The following is a 19,428-nucleotide window of genomic DNA, read 5'->3' on the forward strand; positions in this document are numbered from 1 at the left end:
TAAATATTGCATTTAAATTATTATAACTTTGCCTTTATCCAGAGAAACATTTTAAAAATAATAATAAATATGATTTGTACGATTGAAAAATAGTAGATCTATTTTTTATTATCCAGGAAGGCCGTCCTTTGTCATGCTGAAATATAAAAATTACTGTAAATCAAATAAAATAATTTTTAAATATAAATAGATAAGCATATTTCTTACCACGACAAAATAGAACAATTTTCTAAGAACAGCTAAAAAACTTTTAATACATACATTTTTAATTATTAATTTATAATTATTTAATAAATTATGTTTATCAGTTTTTGGCAAACATGTAGACGCCCTCGGCATTCTCTGAGTAAAACAACATTTCCAAGGTCTTATTCTATGAAATCCAATTAGTTTTAATCTTTTATTCCTATAATAGCATCATTATTTTTCCACGAACTTCATTTACCATACAATGAAGCTGTAAAAAGAACATTATATGGGATATTAAAACAAGCGATTATGTCGACTTTAATTTAAACAAGAATAATGATTACATTACATTAACATATGAAAGTGGTAACTAGAAAGGTCTGCAAGCTGTTGTTATGAACGATTCTATAGGTATGTATGTTTATACCCAACTAAAAAGATGCACTTATTAATACGAATGATAACCGAATAATTGAAAAGTGTGTACACTATAAATCCACGTGTTTCTTACAATTATCTAAATTTTGGAGAAACATTTTGAAAACCAAACTATTTGTTGAATCGTGATGGGTCGAGAAATTAATCAAAGGCACCACCTAACTCCACTTCCGACCACACCAAGTCGATCTTCTGACCTCCTTTTGGTTGACTTAAACTTACTTACACTTATCGATTGGCCCCACTTCCCAATAGCTCATCATCATCATCGGGTTCATCATAGAAGCTGGTGTCCATCATGCTGCTATCGCCGCCTTCCATTTTCATAAAGCTGATGTTTTCCAAGTTTCTGAGCTCGGCCTCTAATTCTTCGCGCCGGCATTCTATAAAGATGTCGGCATCACCTTTGCTTTTACTTAGCAATTTCTCCGTTATCGCAGAGTGCGCTTTTGGCCGATAGAAGAGATGGGGTTTAGTTATGGTTCTTATATTATTTTTGGAATATATCATCGTTGCTTCCCAGCTCTTGAAGTCCTTCAGTCGGGCCATTTTATATTCCAATCTTCGGATCTCAAATTGCTTCTGTTTCCTATTTAAGAAGAGCGATTCGCGCTCCTTCCTGAGTAGTGCCCTTTCCTGCAGCTCCTGCTTTTCCACTTTCTTCTCTATCTCGGCTTTCTTGTCCTCCTTGCTCTTCAGACGCGATTCCTCCTGGCAGAACTTCTGCAATGTGCCCAGCAGAGATCCAAACATCCTGCGATTTCGGGCCCGCGACTCGGAATCTGTTCCCTGCGCTTCTACCACCTCCTTTTTGGATGGCAGTTCCCGAATGACTCTGGAGTTTATCCTCGGGGGACGACCTTCGTTCTCCTCGATGGGAAACCGGGGAGTCACCGACTTGGAGTCGTATATGCGGCGCTTGTTGTTGAAGGGGCCGTTCCCGGGACCGTTCCGCATGAACTGCCTGTTGTCGCCGCCGTTGTTGTCGTTGTTCTTCTTTGCATCTTGGTTGTATTTGTATTTATCCGTCCTGAAAGGGCAGAAAAAATAGCATTAATTTGATAAACAAACGCCAATTGGGAGCAATACCTCTGCAGGGCATGGGGGGCATCCTTCGTATGGACATGGACGCGACCAGATATGCGGCGAATATTCTCATTTAGGATTACCAGGGACTGCTTGGCCGTGTTCAGTTTTTTCTCCAAGTCATCAACAGTCGAAAGACCCGAGTCATTAACCATTTTTCACACGTATCTCGTCGGCTTCTTATTTAAATCTTAATTTGCACACCGATTTTCATAAAAGAATTAAAAAAAGTTTGTTCGAGATGGCATTTGAAGCATACTACTGGTTCGATTAATCTGGTTCCATAAAGGTGGTATTTTTTGCTGGGTGCTAGTTTGACAGACAGTGTTGCCAAATTAGCTATTTCTAGACAGATCTAGCTATATTTCCAGAGCCTGGCACCAAGAATCCTTATCATTTAGCATGAGCTAGTATTTTGGCCTTTGCAAAATCAATTCGCGTATTTTAAGTTATTTTAAATATTTTAATTTTTTAAAAATTATTCTACATTAATGGCGGCCTACGGTCGACTATATCATAGCATTATTCACTGTATTTAATCCAGGTACAAAGGGAAAACCCACTAAAATATTGAAAATAAAAGACTATATAATAGAAAGAATAGACTATATTTTATAAATTCAAAGTTTCGTCAAGAAAGGTTATGTTTTATGTTAGACCTTAAGATAAGACTTACAGTATTTGGAGAAAACCCTTCTATAAATTAAAAGTTCATTTATTATTTAAAATACATTTTAAAATGTTAACTTATACTATCTCGTACTTATATACATTTTTTTCTCACCTTTATTAACTTGTGTTTACCACAAGTTTACCATTAGTTTCAACTGTTTCTCATTTATGACCCACCCTACCGCCCCGAAAACTCTCGGATATGTGTACTCGCAATTGAAATGAAACTAGATACATTGGGCGGACTCCGACTCCGACCGTTTTAGTTTCTTTGTCCGGCAAAAAGGATAAGACGTAACGTTCATCTGTGCGAGAGGAGAAGTCGAGAGAATAGGTGAATAAACGGCAACTGTCCTCCCGTAGAGCTTTCACTGTATATGTGCGGATACATTATAAGGTCGGACTTGCACCTCTCTGCTGTGCCGTCTAAGCTTGTTATTGAAATAAAATAACTTCGGCGGTAGCTGAAGTGATACAAAAGAGAAAATATAGACCCAAAACATTCTCACATTCGATGAACACCATAATTAGTGAGCATCCTTGGATGCGTCCAATTTAAACTTTACGTTTCGGTGCCGACAAATTACTACTCATATTTTATGGAGAGAAAAAAAAGGATAAATTGAACAGGACAGACGGATGCACGTACATACACATGTACAAAGGTCATAGTTGCAATGTTTACATCAAAAGCTCTGTCGAAACGCATGCGCCCGCCGACGACAAGCTTTTTAGCCCAGGTTTGCAGGTGTAGTGCGATGGAATTTCGACGTGTTAGTTTCGGATCGCGGTTAGAAAAGTAATATAACTTTCTTCCAGTGAACAGGATTTTCCATCTAATTTTTTGTTCAAATAATATGCATAAATCGGTGTTGCAGAATGTATTTCAATAACTTAAAACCCTCCGGCAGATACCCGTAAATGTGCGCATGCAAAAATAAGCAATAGTAGCAAAGAGTGTATCCTGGAAATTTGGCAAACATACACAAGTGCATACAACGAAAATACAAACGCACGAATGTACATTTAATAAAATGGAATCTCTGTGACCATTCATGGAAGCTGGATTATTAAATTAAATAGTTTTTAGTGTTTAAGGACAAGTGTGCTCTACGAAAATGAAAAATATGCACGTCCTGGAGTGAACTCAACTATTTCAAAATACATAAAGCTATGTGTTATACATACAATGTTATATCCCACGTATATGTATAATTGAGTGCTCGCTCACACACACACACACACACACACAAAGTGTAAGAGTCCTGTCCCCTCATCTGCCGTGAAAACTCAGTTTATGAAATGTAACTTACTATTCAATTAAGAATGTAAAATTTCCTAAAAGTGTCATTGTGAATTAAAGCCACAAATTAAATGTAAACGGCGAATAATTGCAACTCGAAAAAGTGTTCAACATGGAGTTGATGCTACTATTTATGTTGGCACTTCAACTAATAGAGTCAAGCTTTGGCAGTAAGGACGGTAAGTTTATTATGTATTTAAATGTTTAGTAAAGGTTTAAATATAAACATTTAACGTGGGCAACACGACATGCTTATATTCTTAAATTATATTACTTCATTATCAAAAGTAAAATCTTTAATGTCTCGTTAGGTTTGAGTTCAATAAAAAAGTCAAATTTAGCATAGAAATTTAAAACATAAGTAATAAGTCTTAAATATTCCAAGTTTGAATTTACTTGTTTATTTTCTACCAAAGTATAAATTCATATACTTATTTAAATGTTGTATCAATTTGTATTTTTATATCCAGCTCAAAAATCATAAAAATTGATTTATAAACTAAAAAATAAAAAAACCATTACAGAAATTTCATTCAAGAGTAATTTCATTCATTAGAACGTAACATTAACAATTATTTATCATATATTAATTATAATGGCTTTTCATCATGATGAAGTAAATATATAGAGTTTATATCAGACAACCAATAAATGTTGAGGAACTAAGAAATGTATAATGTGATTCGGCATATTTCCATATGTTTTTTGTATATATAAAGCGATTTTAAATTGGAATAGTGTATGGTTTTCAAATATAAATAAAAAATTTAAATATGAATTCCTCCTTTACAGTACCAATACATCAAATTGAATCTCTAGTTGGTGAAAATATATATCTTCCATGCAATGTAACCACTTATGACGGGGATGAACCTGTACTGGTTTTATGGTACCGAGATGACAAAGGTACCCCCATATACAGGTAAATTAATGAGAAACTTTTAAACTTTCTAACATTTCCTGCGAGAAACCAAAGTTGAACAAGTGTTGAACTCGAAACAAAAGGGAGCACAAATCAATAAATTGGCTCAAATTTATTGGTTTTTATTGCTCTTAGAACTTCTCCGTATTTATTGAATCTAAGTGCAGTCATATGTGTACTTTTCTGACCTAGATCTTGACAAATAAATCTTACTTTTTAGCATTGATATACGAGCCGGAGTGTCCAAGGCACCGAAAAGATGGTCTGATGAATCTGTCTTCGGAGATAGAGCTTATTTTATATTCGACAAGGAGCCCGGAAAACTTTCTATTCAAAATACCCAAGCTTCTGATTCCGGAACATATAGATGCAGAGTGGACTTCCTGAAAGCCCAAACCATAAATAGCCGTATCAGGCTTAACGTCATATGTAAGTAGTTGGTTTCAATACGATTTTTCTTACAAGTCACACATATACATTTATGCCATTCTTTAGAAACAGTAACTAAACTAGATTTTAAGCTTAATAATATTATATTTACTATTTATTAATCTTTTCTATTAGCTCCGCCTAAGCAAGTTATAATTAGAGACAGTGCTAATGTGGAGCGGTCAACAGTGGTGGGACCATATAGCGAAGGCGACATTGTGGCATTAAAATGCCAAGTCATTGGAGGTAAGAAAAGGATTAAGTTCCTTTAATTTGACTTTAATAGCTTTAAGGTTTATAATATAATTAGATTTCCTAAAGTATTATAGGTTTAACTAAAAAAAAATAAATGAAAAAAATAATAAAATGAAAGATGATTCTGGTAATTTTAATGTAAATAAATTCTTTATTTTAATATGAAAAATTTCATTTTCATTTTATTAAAATGAGCTTTGACCAGATGACAAATATCAGCATCAAGAGCGTGTCATATTGCTATACATTTTTATTCTGTGGTACTTTTATTTGTGTATAAACTGAATACCCAACGTTTATTTAAATTTCAGGGTACCCAACCCCCACTATTAGTTGGTATCGCGATGGTGTTGAAATACCGTGCGAATTAGCTCATTTAGCAGGAGGGAAAATTATCGAGTGCGAAATTACTCTGCCTTCGCTGGGAAGGGAAGATCTGAACTCGCGATTGACCTGCAGGGCATTGAGTCATCCCAGAGCACCAATCGTGGAGGCAGTAGTTCAAATTGACATGAATTGTAAGTACTGATATACCAAAATATTAATTTAAGCAACTATTTAGATTTTTCAAGTTATTCAACTCGAAACTAAGTCAAAGAATTTGAACGAATAAAATGTTCCTTTTCCAGTTGCTCCCTTAAATATCCGACTCTTGGGCGCTCATCAGCCCTTGTCTGCTGGACGAAGATACGATCTTTTATGCCAAAGTGCTGGCTCCAGGCCGCCGGCCGTAATTACTTGGTGGCAGAATGGTATTCGACTTGAAAAGACCACAGAGACGGTAAGACGGTATTTCTGGACTCAGTGTGTCGTTTATCTAAAACGTAATATAACTTTTAGACTTCAAGCGATGGCAACCAGACAACAAGTACTCTTTCAATAAGTCTTAGTAAATCAGATGCGGGAAAGTATTTGTCATGTAAGGCATACAATCATGCTGTCCCCTCCGAGCCTCTGGAAGATGGCTGGAAGCTTGACATTCAATGTATGTTGTTTATAATTAAATTAATTGCACAAGCATTACTTAACTCATTTAATTCGCTTTCAGATGTCCCCGAAGCATATGTTCGTCTAGGAACATCTCTGGATCCCAGTACTTTGCGGGAGGGAACTGATGTGTACTTTGATTGTCTCGTAATGGCTCATCCAAATGTATTTCGCATTGAATGGCGGCACAATGTAAGTTCAAGGAAGACTTTTACAAGCATGTTCTTTAAATTTGTTTAATTTTGGTTGACTATTTTCAGGAGCAACCTTTGTCTCACAACATTTCGCAAGGCGTCATAATAAGTAACCACTCTTTAGTATTACAAGGTGTAACGCGAGCCACAGCCGGAAATTATTCTTGCGTTGGGTTTAATGCCGAAGGAGAAGGAATCAGTGCTCCATTCGCTTTAAATATTTTGTGTAAGTTTACTTTAAACGAAAATGTACATTATATTTTCTACAAGTTTCGTTTTTGTATTATTATTTATTATTTCTGTGATAATTATTATTACTTTTGTTCCTCGTTTTATAGATGCTCCGACTTGTGCCCAAAATCAGAAGAAAGTATATGGCATAGCGAAACAGGAAGATGCTAAAGTAATGTGTACGGTTGATGCAAATCCTAGGGAGGTTGAATTTAGTTGGACATTTAATAATTCTGCGGAGAGCATAGATGTTGCCACAAATCATATTATGCGTTCTGGTAAGTGACGGACTTAATAAAAGTTAATCATATGAGTTACAAATTCTTAAACAATTGCATTTATTTAAGGCACAACATCCATTGTTACGTACACCCCAATTACCGAATTGGACTATGGAACCCTCTTATGTCTGGCCTCGAATAAAATCGGCAAACAGCGAATACCGTGTGTCTTCCATATAATCGCTGCTGGTATGTTAAATTAAATGTGAAACTTAAATTTTTTTAGAAAATTCACTGAATATTTAAATATATAATTTTTGTTTTAAGGTCGCCCGGAAAAAGTGCATAATTGTACTGTAATCAATATATCCATGACATCATTAACCGTGACGTGCAGTGATGGTTTCAATGGCGGATTGCCGCAGAACTTTAACATGGAACTACAAGACTCCTACACTCAAGTAAGTTCTCTGAGAAAAAAAAAACAAATACTCTAAATAAATATGTGAATTTATTTTAATCAGGAAATCAAAGCAAACATCACATCGACAACTCCAAGGTTTACGGTTTCAGGTCTAAGCCCGGGCAGCATATATAGACTGAATATTTACGCATTTAATACCAAAGGTCGGTCTGATCCAGCAATTGTCAATGCTGCAATGCTGCGAATGCCCGAGAAACAACTCACATCAGAGCAGAGTAAGTTGTACCATAAACAGTTTTTATATTAAGACAGTTTTAATGTATTAAATTTAATTTTCAGCTAATAACCTTCGAGCAGAGCTATTGTTTTCGCCTGTGGTATCACTGACCATTGGCTTGACCCTAGCCGTTCTGGTCGCAGTTCTGGCGATCATCCTAGCTCTGCGAATTCCATGTTCAGCTACCTCGAGGAGGCGACAAAAGGAGCTCTCTAATGAAAATATATCAAGAGATGAGTCGCCGGGACCAAGTGACAAGAGTTCTGGCAGCAAGGATGTGGACGATTGCGATGAGAAAAATCCAGATGTGGTACCTGAAACTGTCGAGACTGATGATCAGGTAAAATGAACTCTTAACTGATGTTCTTTTAGTTAAGAGTATATCTTACCTCTTAAGTACTTAAAATTATCTACAATTTTAGGCTGAGAGTGTCAGGAAACGTCAGCAGATTTCCACCATCGAGACTAATCGTAGTCCCAACAGGGGAATATTTGTGAATGAGCAGCAGCACTTGACTGCGGCCGAGATCTCCCTAAGGGCATCTCATGGAATTGGTTACTGCACTCTACGCGGCGGAATGCATGCTCAGGCACAGAGTTCCGTGGGAGAAATATCAATTGTGAGTAAAAAGATTACATTGCCTTTAAAAAGGATTTGCAAATGCATTAAGATGAGACCATTAATATAATCAGAAATCCTGGAAAAAATATAGTTTAACTTGATTTGAATCCTTTCAGAATGTAACACCCCATGTGTACTCCAACTCTATATCACAATGCACTCTTCCTCGCCAGTCATCGCAGAATGTGTGGCCCAACTATAACTGCACCATTGCCGGCGCAAGACCGACCTCCACATTCCATCAATTGTCCTTTCCGCAGGGAAGGGGAGTAGTCAATAGTCATAACCAGTCGCAGACCCTACAACATGGACATGCTCCTTCGCCATCGCTGGCGTCCAACAGCTCCATGACCTCGACATCGAACGTTTTGCCCCAGCCACATGGTGGCGGTAGAACCATTGCCCTGCACCACATGAACCAATCGCAGTGCGGCAGAGTCTGCATTGGAATCGCTAGCGATGGCATCCACTCCGCCGAGCAGAACCTTTCCGATGACGAGGTAACCGTCCAAACTCCATTAATGATAAAGCGCGACAGCACCGTATGACTATAGAAATTCCACAGGGTTTACGACACGCCCCTGTGATTAGGATTTAAATATTTTCAGTATTCTGCATTTCCAAACTCAATAGAATAAACTTTTTATACCACTTTATTATTATCATTATTATCGAAACAATATTCTGGAGAGATCAATTATGTTCGGCCAAATGAATAGTTTTAAATGTTGTTAATTATAAGTTGTACCAAACCAATATTCAATGCATTAATAACTAAATAGGTTTTAAATTATGCAAGTCAGGCGAAAGTTAGTATGGCCAATGCATCTACTTTTACAGCAGTTTTTAAAGTACATACCTAAACAATATACCGACATCAAACGAATTTATAGACTGGGTTTGATATTAAAAATGTTTTTCTTGTTATTATGTGTATTTTAGAAATCATCTTAAATATGTGTTGGCTTTTTATGCTCTATTAAGTGCGATTTTGTTCGAGGAAAAGGATGATTCGAAATGTATGCGAAAATTATGAACGGCCACTAGTTTAGTTGAATCTTTTTGTATGAGAAAGTGGAGATTAGCAAGTTTAAAACGCTGTATAAAAAAACAATTTTCTTTGTTTTAGCAAACATTATTATTTTCATATATCCACGGATTCCAACTGAAACTTCCAAATGCTTCTTTTTAAATGCATTCCCTTATTGCTGGGCAACAGAAGGGAGGAAATATATTATCGAATAATTTAGCAAAAGAAAAGGAAAAGCTTAAATAATTTTGTGTATGTTTTAAACAAATTCACCCAAACATAAGTGAAGTCAAATGTAATTTGATGAAACAATTGCTACACTCGATCGATGCCAAGGCAGTTTTTTGAATGCACTCATGATTATACCCATAATTGTGCTTGTACATTTTCGTGATGAAACTTCGACTTAACACAACTCGCTCAAATATATGAAAAACTAATCCATTGAAACGAAAGGGGAGACATAATTCCAAGTGTTTTTTTACAACGCTGGCCGGCATTTAATTCACAAAATATTTAATTTTATACTGGTCGAACTTACATAATACTTATATTTAAAACAAAATACCATATATATTAGGATCTTAGTGTAAAACTACTGTGAGCAGTATTATAAAATCTAAGTTATAAATAAAAAATAAATTAAAAATAAATAATGGTTTTAGTCAAATGGACAATACTTTTACTTTTAAAATATATAAATGGTAAGTGCAATTACTATTACGGATGAGGTATAAATTATACAATTAGTTTTTCCATTAGTTTAATGAGTTTTGTGTAAATATCAACTTTATTTCCAAGTACAAGCAAGGTGCTTGTTTATAATCAATATAAAACATTATTGTCAAATTACAGCTGCAAATTGGAGGGGAAAAAGGGAGAATTCTGTCGCCACAAACAATGAAAATGAAACCAAAAACTCGATCAACACATGGAAATCTTGAGCATGTGTGGCTGGGTGGGTATATTGGTACCACTTAAGTCGATGAACACGGGCACAGTTCATTAGACATCCACATATATGGCATATATGCCGTCGTCTGTGAGGGTTATAAAAGAACGCGTATCGCAGAGCTTCGGGTTAGTTTACTCCCAGCTCCGTCGCATCACAGACAAGTGCTAGGATTTTCGTACGTTGAATCTTCTGTGTTAAAGTTAAGGATCTGTCAAAGCCTTATTTCTCAAGATGGTAAGGATAATGGATATTGGAAATAAATATCAAATCGTGCTTGTGCCAGAAAGATCCTTTGCCTTTTTGGTAATAAAAAAGGACTCTATCTGAAGAATAGTGAAAGTGATAAAAGAGATCCTTCAAGTAATATCAATTAACTTTGTAAGGAACTTAAATCCAAGAATAGAAAGAGTCCTCTAAAATTGGAACTTGAATACCTTTAGTCTTCATCAATTGAAATAAATTTAAAACAGATGGTCAAAAGTTCTATAAAGTAACCCTACAGCATATTCTCAATAAACTATTTGAATTAAATTAGAGCTTCAACATATTTCAGTATCAATAAGAATAACTTAAAATCTTAATAAATTGTATTTAATCTGATAGAGGGAATGCATTTCGGTTCACATTGGACAAGCTGGCGTCCAGATTGGTAATGCCTGCTGGGAGCTCTACTGCCTGGAGCACGGAATCCAGCCTGATGGTCATATGCCCTCCGATAAGACCGTTGGCGGTGGCGATGACTCCTTCAATACCTTCTTCAGCGAGACCGGAGCTGGTAAGCACGTGCCCCGTGCCGTCTTTGTGGATCTGGAGCCCACTGTCGTGGATGAAGTTCGCACAGGCACCTACAGGCAGCTGTTCCATCCTGAACAGTTGATCACTGGCAAGGAGGATGCGGCCAACAACTATGCCCGTGGTCACTATACAATTGGCAAGGAAATTGTCGATTTGGTGCTGGACAGGATCCGCAAGCTGGCGGATCAGTGTACTGGCCTGCAGGGATTCCTGGTGTTCCATTCCTTTGGCGGAGGCACTGGCTCTGGCTTTACCTCGCTGTTAATGGAGCGTCTGTCCGTCGACTATGGCAAGAAATCGAAGCTGGAGTTTTCAATCTATCCAGCGCCACAAGTAAGTGATTAGTATGTGCATAAGAAAGTAATACTTAATAAGTTTGATTAAACAAGAAAGAAACGATAAGACCCCCTTTTGAATGTAACTTGTTTCCTGTTTCCTGTCTCAGGTATCCACCGCCGTTGTCGAGCCATACAACTCGATCTTAACCACCCACACCACGCTGGAGCACTCGGACTGTGCATTTATGGTCGACAACGAGGCCATCTATGACATCTGCCGTCGCAACTTGGATATCGAGCGACCCACCTACATGAACCTCAATCGCCTAATTGGTCAGATCGTTTCCTCCATCACGGCATCGTTGCGCTTCGATGGCGCCCTGAATGTGGATCTCACCGAGTTCCAGACCAATTTGGTGCCCTACCCACGCATTCACTTCCCCCTGGCCACATATGCGCCCGTCATTTCCGTCGAAAAGGCCTACCACGAGCAATTAACCGTCGCGGAGATCACCAACGCGTGCTTCGAGCCCGCTAACCAGATGGTGAAGTGCGACCCCCGGCGCGGAAAGTACATGGCCTGCTGTATGCTTTACCGCGGTGATGTGGTACCCAAGGATGTCAACGCAGCCATCGCCACCATTAAGACGAAGCGATCTATCCAGTTTGTGGACTGGTGTCCCACTGGCTTCAAGGTTGGCATCAACTATCAGCCACCCACCGTGGTGCCTGGCGGTGATCTGGCCAAGGTGCAGCGCGCCGTGTGCATGTTGTCCAACACCACGGCCATTGCCGAGGCCTGGGCCCGTCTGGATCACAAGTTTGATCTGATGTACGCCAAGCGAGCCTTCGTCCATTGGTACGTCGGCGAGGGCATGGAGGAGGGCGAGTTCTCAGAGGCTCGCGAGGATCTGGCTGCCCTGGAGAAGGACTACGAGGAGGTGGGCATTGACTCCACTACTGAGCTGGGCGAGGATGAGGAATACTGAGTTATGAATTCCGAATTTTGAAAAGACCTACATATTCATTAAACATCCACTTTACGTATATCAAATACACACGCATAAATATGAGCAATAAAAAGATAACACAAGCATATTTTATAATTTGAATTGAAATATTTATTAGCATTCAGAGATGCCTTTATTTTAATACCCTTGCAGTGTGTTATAGTTTAAGTTAGAAGTTTGCAAAGCAGTGAAGGAATTATTTTCGGCCATATAAAGTATATATATTCTTGATCAGCATCAACAGCCGAGCCCATTTGCAACATTTCGAACTTTCTCTGTCTCTCTCTTGCTCTCTCCCCCTTTAAGTATGTCTATCTATCTCTCTCTTTCTCTCTGTGCATCTCTATTGATGCCTCTTTCTCTATCGCTCTCGCTCTCACTTTCTCTGTTCTCTTCACTTGGAGAATATAAATAGAGGCACTGACGCCGCTCTGACTTCAGTCTGTCCGTGGCCTCCCCACTGCTTACATCTCTGGTGATAGTGGTATCAGTGATAGTGCTTGCCCTTCGGGACCAAAAATATCACCTGGATATGGGTAATCAGGAAGGAGCTCACTTCGATGGTAACAAAGTCATCAAGAATACAACTCTACACCGGAAGGAATTAAGTCATGATGAAAAAGGTGAACCGTGCGTGCTGCGGTAAGTCTTAACCATGACAATTATGTCATATATGTTGATGTAATAGTAGGGATCAGGCGCAAAATGTTAGTATCCTTATACAAGCCAATACAGAAAAGCTTTCCAGATTGGTGTTAATTAATTTTTTACTTAGTTATGATCGATTTAAATTTTCTACCCATGATCCTACATATAGGTAACTGTTTTATTCTCAGATGTCGGGAATAGTGCAAAATTTAAGAAACTTACGTTAGATTTCAAAAAAGTTGCGATTATATTTAAATCGATTTTCAAAATTTATTGAATATTACTTTTATGGATGAATTAAGAAATAAGAACGGTTCAATTTAAGGTGCAATTTTTAAATACGTTAAATCGTTCAGTGCTGCATGGGCTTACCTCTGACATTCCAAGCGCATGCTCAAAAATGTGTACAATACTTTTTAGAATTTTTCTTCAGTAGCAGACAGACGTACCATTTCAGAGGAAGCACAGAAAATTTTATTATAGATTAGACACCTTTTTTTTACCTTAAATTTAGTGTTTATTTGTATTAATATGTGTTATTAAATATATCATATTCCCAGAAACTGCAAGTGAATGTTATTTAATTGTAAATGCACATAGAACTTTGCACTCATCGTGTCTGCAAAATTGTATGTGTATCGATTTTGTCGTAGGATGGGAGTCTTACAAGAAAATTTAAAAAAGTTGTATAAGATAGGATTATAGCTATCAACAAAGAATTAAGAATTATTTAGAATTAAGTTACATTAAGATAAGTTGCTCTCGCTAAATATAATTTAAGTTAAGTTAGTTAGACCTTAGGTTTGCACATAAGGAATTATATGTATACTTTCGTCTGCAAACGAACTTTGATTGTAAGACAGAAAAAGTTAAGTTATTTTTTAAGATGGATAAGAAGAACTGTGGACTGTCCTTGCAATGAGGACCAGGAAACATCTCTTCGATTTATTAGTTTTTCCTGAAATAAGCATAATACTGCCTTTATCAAGTACCTATAAGGAAAATATATATAATTAAGATAAATGAAGAAATTAAGGACCGTTAAACTAAATATGGTTAATACTCTTAGGTAAGGCAGAAACGGCAGGCATCTGGTTTTACAATCAATACAATAACAATATCAATTTCTATTCTAATTCTATTCTATATTATAATGAGCCAAAAGAAATCATAAACTGAAGTTCCTCTGGTGTTAATGCCAATATTATCTACTAATTGTTGCAAATAGGTGTTATTTTCTCATTCTAATATAATGTAACAATTTTATTTCAGGTTACACAACATCTTTACACAACTATATCTTTTAAATTGAATATATAATATTTAAAAATTCTTTAGGTACGATATGAAGAGATGAATGATTCACTTCTGCTTAATTATTTCCTTAAACAATGGTTTATTCCACCTGTGAAGACTAAATTTGGATGGCATATCTTGTGTCTGTTTTGAAGACACTCCAGAAGTCTGGCAATCCGTTTGTCCGTTTGTTTCTTTCCGTCTAATTTTTATACTAGTTGAGTCCTTTATGTCCGTCTGTTCTCATGTCCGTCTGCTATCCCTTAGTCCTTACTGAAAAGTCCAGCTTTGAGTAAAAGTAAACGATAAAATAATAATTTAAAAGATGAAAAGAATGTTCAATAAGAAGCATTCCGTTATGACTAATATATGTTTTTTACAGGACTTCCGGGCATTATATAAACTTTTGCATCTCTATTATAACAAGTCTCTCATAGAAAGAATTCAGCTTATGAAATGAACATTGGTTTGTATTTGTGTTGAATTATTTAATTTCAATGGCATTTATTGCACATTGCATATATATATGAAGTTGGTAAGTAATCCTAAAGTCCTACAAATGCGATCGCAGATGTCTTAAGATATATTTTACATAATGGTAATTATTTTGGAATGGCTTGGAGGATCACTGAATCCTCTGGGAAATTCTTTTTTCAGTTCGGATTCGGATGGTAATTTAAGAAGTCTGATAAAAAAGACAGCAAAGTTTCTTCTGTAACTTTTCTTAGGTTAAATAAAAATTATTAAACATCCCAAGGAATCTAAAAATGTGCTTTCAAAGAGATCATTTTGTATCTAAAGCCTTAAATTTTGTATGTAGAATGCTTACTTTCTAAAAAGTAAGTAAAAATCATTGTAATCGGCTCTTTCAAATGAACAAGAGTTGATGTGACCAAAGTAAACTTCATCCTTGAGCCTGACACACTTCAGATTCTCAATTTTACTAGTAGATCTTTATGAGAATCAATTAGACAGATCTAGCAATTGAGTTTTATGCTTATAAAGCTCACAACCAATTTTAGGATTTGAAAATTGAATGACTAGTGATAGCTGTGGTAACTGCAAAGCAGGCTTTCTTTTCAACTAAATATTTCTCAAAGCCTTTAATTATGGTTAATTCAGTTGTAATCTGAAAGCATTGTTTAGGAATTAAATAAATGGCTACTTTTATTGAAGATCCCTCCGTAACATCTTCACATTTTAGTTTTCCAAGTATGCATCGGATACATGACGACGAGTACTCTGAAGACGCCAAGGAAGCAGACTTTAAGGGATCCATTCTTCAGAAGGAAATATCTGTGAAACCGCGACACCAACTTTCCATTCCAGACATATGCACAGATGCTGTCAAAAATAACTGCTTTCAGCCATCTAGTTTCTTGAATAACTCGATAGCCTTTGCCTCACATGTAGTAAAGTGTAGCTCTCCAGCCTCAAGCCTGGACGAATCAACATCTACGGCTCAGCAGGAACCCAATCCCCACATGCACATCCAGGGTCAGCACATGATGGGTCCTGTTCCCGATCTTAGTTTTTACAATGTTCCCGAATTTATTTCGGAGCAGGAGAAGCTTATGTTCTCGGATGCCGAGAGGTTTTTAAGATCAAAGGATAACGAGGTGTGCAGTAATGATTACAGCTATATGCACGACGAATTTGCCATGCGCAAGTATTATCATCCTTTATTTGCACATGGTATATGCCGGTGGCCTGGCTGCGAAATAGACCTAGAAGATATAGCGTCATTCGTTAAGTAAGTCAGTCCATAACATATATTTAGGTTTAGTTCAAGGTCTTATATATATTTATTCTAAGGCATCTGAACTCTGAACATGGCTTGGATGATCGGTCTACAGCCCAAGCTCGTGTTCAAATGCAAGTGGTTTCCCAACTAGAGTCCCATCTTCAAAAGGAAAGGGATCGCTTGCAGGCCATGATGCATCACCTATATCTGTCAAAGCAACTTTTATCACCCACCAAAATGGAAAGAAAGGTACGAAAGTTACGAGATGTAATTATATAATTATTTTAACTGTAATGTTTATTGAAGGATGTACCCGGTAGGGAGGGAAAGTTTTGCAGAAGTCCGATCACAATAAATAGCATAGGTCGACCGATGCGCCAAACAAGTTCGCCTGGCCCTCTCAATCTCCCAATGGTTAACGCAACCAACTTATGTTCCATCAAGAAGAGAAATCATGACAAAAATTCATTTTCCATAAATGGTGGTAAGTACAGGATATTCTTTTTAGTAATAATGTGTAACTAATGCATGTATCTTTAAATCTTTAGGATTGCCCTACATGCTGGAAAGAGCTGGTCTTGATGTGCAACAAGGTATTTAATCAATATTTTTAAAAGTACTTCTTTAATGCAGAAATACAACAATTCAATTAATGTTATAGAAATTCAACGGAATAGAGAATTTTACAAAAATGCTGATGTACGACCGCCCTTTACTTATGCATCGCTTATAAGACAGGTAATTTCAAATTAAGATGTAATAAAAATCATTCTAGGATGTCTTCTATCTTATTTTATGTATAGTCCATCATAGATTCCCCCGACAAGCAGTTAACCCTTAACGAAATCTACAACTGGTTCCAAAATACATTCTGCTATTTCCGCCGAAATGCAGCCACGTGGAAGGTAATTTTTGTATATTTCAATTAAGCATGTTTTTTTATAATATTACTTTATAAGCATAAGAATTAAGATTGTCTTTCCGATTATTCATTTTCGGACTCGAGATATCACTACGAACAGTTAACTAACCTTAATTTACTTGTTACTATTGCACGTTCTGGTTAATGAATTCATTTAATTTAAATTTAAAAACATTTCTTTAATTGGAAAATCTAACCTATAATATAAATCATTAGAATGCAGTTCGGCATAATCTGTCCCTTCATAAGTGCTTTATGCGTGTTGAGAATGTGAAAGGAGCTGTTTGGACAGTTGATGAAATTGAGTTTTACAAAAGAAGACCGCAACGCACCGCTGGCATTGGTAACAACTTAGCAGGTGCTACCAATTCGCCGGACACTAACTATTTTGTAGCTATGAACATTGGGTATGTGGGTTTTAAATAGTTCAATATAAACTTTGCTCCAACTTCCTTAAATTTTGCTCTGTTAGTAAATATACGATATATGCCACTAAATGCATGTTTATTAAAAAGATATATAATCTGTGGTTACATTGAAATACCATAAGAAAATATATGATTTTTTACAGCAGTTTCTTGGGGTTTTAGCATCAATTAAAAGGAAATATGTTTGTCTGTCCGCTTAGTAGTCAGTCCGCTTATAGAACAGGTCGATGAATTATAAACTAACAAGTGTATGTTAAATTATCAAAATGTTGCGGAAATAACAGTATCGCTTATTAAGAGAAAAGGCGTAATCAAATTCCTTTATAAATGAAAAATTTTCTTCCTTTCCCGATAATGCGTTTTCCTCTTTATGACTCTTGTTGGTGATCTTGGTTTAACAAACACATTTTATCTAAAACCCCAACTATAATACCTATCGAAGAACGCGATACGTACGAACCTATCTTTGCACAAGTGCTTTGTGCGTTACGAGGACGACTTTGGCTCGTTTTGGATGGTCGACGATAATGAGTTTGTTAAAAGGCGGCACTTATCAAGAGGGCGGCCACGGAAGTATGAGCCTTCCTCTTCTCCGAATTCATGCCAATCTGGCAATGGTGGTGTGTCAACTGAAAAGAATCCTTGCGATAATTGTCCTCAGCATTGCTCAAATATGCCCCCGGGCGCTGAGAATGCTCTGGATTCGAATAATCCAAATGATATCGGGCGAATGGGTTGTCTTCCTTTCTGTGGTGGTAGTGATGGTTTAAGTAAGACATCTAAGGATTATTCCAATATGGATTCAGGTCTAATCGAAGGCAACAGCCACTTAACCATGGATGAATACTCATCCACAATGTACGAAAGTAGTGCCAATGAGCTTAATCGATAAATGAATACCTTAACATTAAGAAATATTTAGATGCATTGTCGTAATATCTGTGTCCTTTTAAAGGCCAATAGGTTCGGACTCGGAAATTATACTTGTACATATGCATAATTACATATATCTAAGTATAGTTTCTTGAATCAAATTACAAATAAATTCAATTTTAAACTGAGAACAAGACCACACTGATAATAAATAAAACTTGCCGTTAATCACTGAAACACTATTCTTTTATAAAGATTCCCTAATCATTTAAGAATTTTTATTATTTCAAACTTCAAACAGGTAAAAAACCAAGGCGATTTTTTAGATATTTCTTAGAATTTAAATATATGTAAAATTTTGTTTTCTTCTAGCAGGTACTTTTGTGGAGATTTAAACTGGTAAATGTATATGGGTTTCCTATTTTTATTTATTTAATTTAATTATTTATTTTATTTCAGACATCCAAGGAATTTTAAATCCATAAAATATAATCCATAAAATTTACTTTTTCTAGGAGCCCATTTGCCGCAAACACTTCTCCATTCTCTTGGTTGCTACGCGAAAATAAATAAAACTAATAAATGCCTTAAAATTTTAAATAAACGTAGTTTGATTTCTTTTTTTAATTTCTTGATATAAAATTTTCAAAAAATTAAAAAAACTAATTTTGTTATCTGGAGATGGGATCGACTTGGCTAATGCTGATCAAGAATATATTTGATTATAGGGTCGGAATAACTTCTTCACAGCGTAACTGGTTTCTGACTAAAATTATTGTACCCTGCAAGGGCTAATTAACTTTTTCTATCTCACATTTTCCATATTCAGATATTTTTAATTTCCAAAAATCGATTTTCGAAACCGCGATTCTGATTATAAGATATATCTTAATCACATGACAATAATTTAATTTTTCAGCTACTTCAAGATTGACCGTTATAAGATTGCGTTTTTGAATTTTCTTTGATTTCTTTATCCATCAAAGTTTCAGCACGGTCACACTTATAAATATCTGAAGTCATGACACAGGTCGTCCAGCAAGACACTTTTCCTGCCAAATGAACAACAAATAAACACGCAGTCAAAAAAATAATGGAAAAACTAATCTAAAAAAATTGTAAAGCCGTTAATACAAACATTAAAGAACTGAAACTTAATAAATGTCCGATAAATAAGCGTTGAAATGGAACGGTGGAAA

The 19,428-nt window shown here is 36.2% G+C and overlaps 4 protein-coding genes across 6 annotated transcripts; 3 read left to right on the forward strand and 1 right to left on the reverse strand.

Moving 5' to 3' along the window:
* Positions 1-73: 73 nt before the first annotated feature.
* Pnn (desmosome associated protein-like protein pinnin) lies at positions 74-2,003 on the reverse strand. Of its 2 annotated transcripts, none has more exons than XM_086831898.1 (3): positions 1,717-2,003; positions 854-1,657; positions 74-136 (listed from the first exon to the last, which is right to left on the reverse strand). In XM_086831898.1, the coding sequence occupies exons 1-2, from the start codon at positions 1,866-1,868 to the stop codon at positions 856-858; spliced, it is 954 nt and encodes a 317-aa protein (XP_086688024.1). In that variant the 5' UTR covers positions 1,869-2,003; the 3' UTR covers positions 74-136; positions 854-855. The 2 variants fall into 2 exon arrangements, with proteins under 2 accessions (XP_086688024.1, XP_020813757.1); XM_020958098.2 differs by lacking the exon at positions 74-136 and adding an exon at positions 226-457.
* Positions 2,004-3,158: 1,155 nt separating this feature from the next.
* On the forward strand, positions 3,159-9,933 carry side-VII (sidestep VII transmembrane protein). The gene is made up of 17 exons (XM_086831899.1): positions 3,159-3,184; positions 3,297-3,867; positions 4,481-4,610; positions 4,831-5,039; positions 5,175-5,285; positions 5,606-5,812; positions 5,924-6,075; positions 6,135-6,279; positions 6,343-6,473; positions 6,542-6,701; positions 6,814-6,984; positions 7,054-7,176; positions 7,255-7,388; positions 7,452-7,626; positions 7,691-7,968; positions 8,051-8,248; positions 8,367-9,933. Exons 2-17 carry the CDS (start codon positions 3,801-3,803, stop codon positions 8,796-8,798), a joined length of 2,823 nt encoding a protein of 940 aa, XP_086688025.1. The 5' UTR covers positions 3,159-3,184; positions 3,297-3,800; the 3' UTR covers positions 8,799-9,933.
* Positions 9,934-10,320: 387 nt separating this feature from the next.
* On the forward strand, positions 10,321-12,406 carry alphaTub85E (alpha-Tubulin at 85E). Its single transcript, XM_020957838.2, has 3 exons — positions 10,321-10,469; positions 10,839-11,363; positions 11,476-12,406. Exons 1-3 carry the CDS (start codon positions 10,467-10,469, stop codon positions 12,295-12,297), a joined length of 1,350 nt encoding a protein of 449 aa, XP_020813497.1. The 5' UTR covers positions 10,321-10,466; the 3' UTR covers positions 12,298-12,406.
* A 973-nt stretch (positions 12,407-13,379) lies between these two features.
* FoxP (forkhead box transcription factor P) lies at positions 13,380-18,833 on the forward strand. 2 transcript variants are annotated; one of them, XM_020958076.2, is made up of 7 exons: positions 13,380-16,015; positions 16,078-16,255; positions 16,313-16,490; positions 16,555-16,599; positions 16,668-16,744; positions 16,810-16,911; positions 17,145-18,833. In XM_020958076.2, exons 1-7 carry the CDS (start codon positions 15,420-15,422, stop codon positions 17,352-17,354), a joined length of 1,386 nt encoding a protein of 461 aa, XP_020813735.1. In that variant the 5' UTR covers positions 13,380-15,419; the 3' UTR covers positions 17,355-18,833. The 2 variants fall into 2 exon arrangements, with proteins under 2 accessions (XP_020813735.1, XP_020813734.1); XM_020958075.2 differs by having other exon boundaries at positions 17,799-18,833.
* Positions 18,834-19,428: the final 595 nt, after the last annotated feature.

This window comes from Drosophila serrata, unplaced genomic scaffold (assembly GCF_035046125.1).
Source record: "Drosophila serrata isolate PLE 108 unplaced genomic scaffold, ASM3504612v1 contig_241, whole genome shotgun sequence".
Taxonomy (NCBI): domain Eukaryota; kingdom Metazoa; phylum Arthropoda; class Insecta; order Diptera; family Drosophilidae; genus Drosophila; species Drosophila serrata.

What these genes read in the sequence shown, in the direction of transcription:
- Pnn (XM_086831898.1), bottom strand. Translation starts at nt 1,868, where the DNA reads ATGGTTAATGACTCGGGTCTTTCGACTGTTGATGACTTGGAGAAAAAA. An exon ending in GCCCCCCATGCCCTGCAGAG is followed by an intron (nt 1,658 to 1,716) that starts GTATTGCTCCCA and finishes CTGCCCTTTCAG; the next exon opens with GACGGATAAATACAAATACA.
- side-VII (XM_086831899.1), top strand. Translation starts at nt 3,801, where the DNA reads ATGGAGTTGATGCTACTATTTATGTTGGCACTTCAACTAATAGAGTCA. An exon ending in CTGGAAGCTTGACATTCAAT is followed by an intron (nt 6,280 to 6,342) that starts GTATGTTGTTTA and finishes ATTCGCTTTCAG; the next exon opens with ATGTCCCCGAAGCATATGTT. An exon ending in AAATCATATTATGCGTTCTG is followed by an intron (nt 6,985 to 7,053) that starts GTAAGTGACGGA and finishes CATTTATTTAAG; the next exon opens with GCACAACATCCATTGTTACG.
- alphaTub85E (XM_020957838.2), top strand. An exon ending in CAATCTATCCAGCGCCACAA is followed by an intron (nt 11,364 to 11,475) that starts GTAAGTGATTAG and finishes TTCCTGTCTCAG; the next exon opens with GTATCCACCGCCGTTGTCGA.
- FoxP (XM_020958075.2), top strand. Translation starts at nt 15,420, where the DNA reads ATGGCTACTTTTATTGAAGATCCCTCCGTAACATCTTCACATTTTAGT. An exon ending in ATGCATCGCTTATAAGACAG is followed by an intron (nt 16,745 to 16,809) that starts GTAATTTCAAAT and finishes TTTTATGTATAG; the next exon opens with TCCATCATAGATTCCCCCGA. An exon ending in GAAATGCAGCCACGTGGAAG is followed by an intron (nt 16,912 to 17,798) that starts GTAATTTTTGTA and finishes TACCTATCGAAG; the next exon opens with AACGCGATACGTACGAACCT.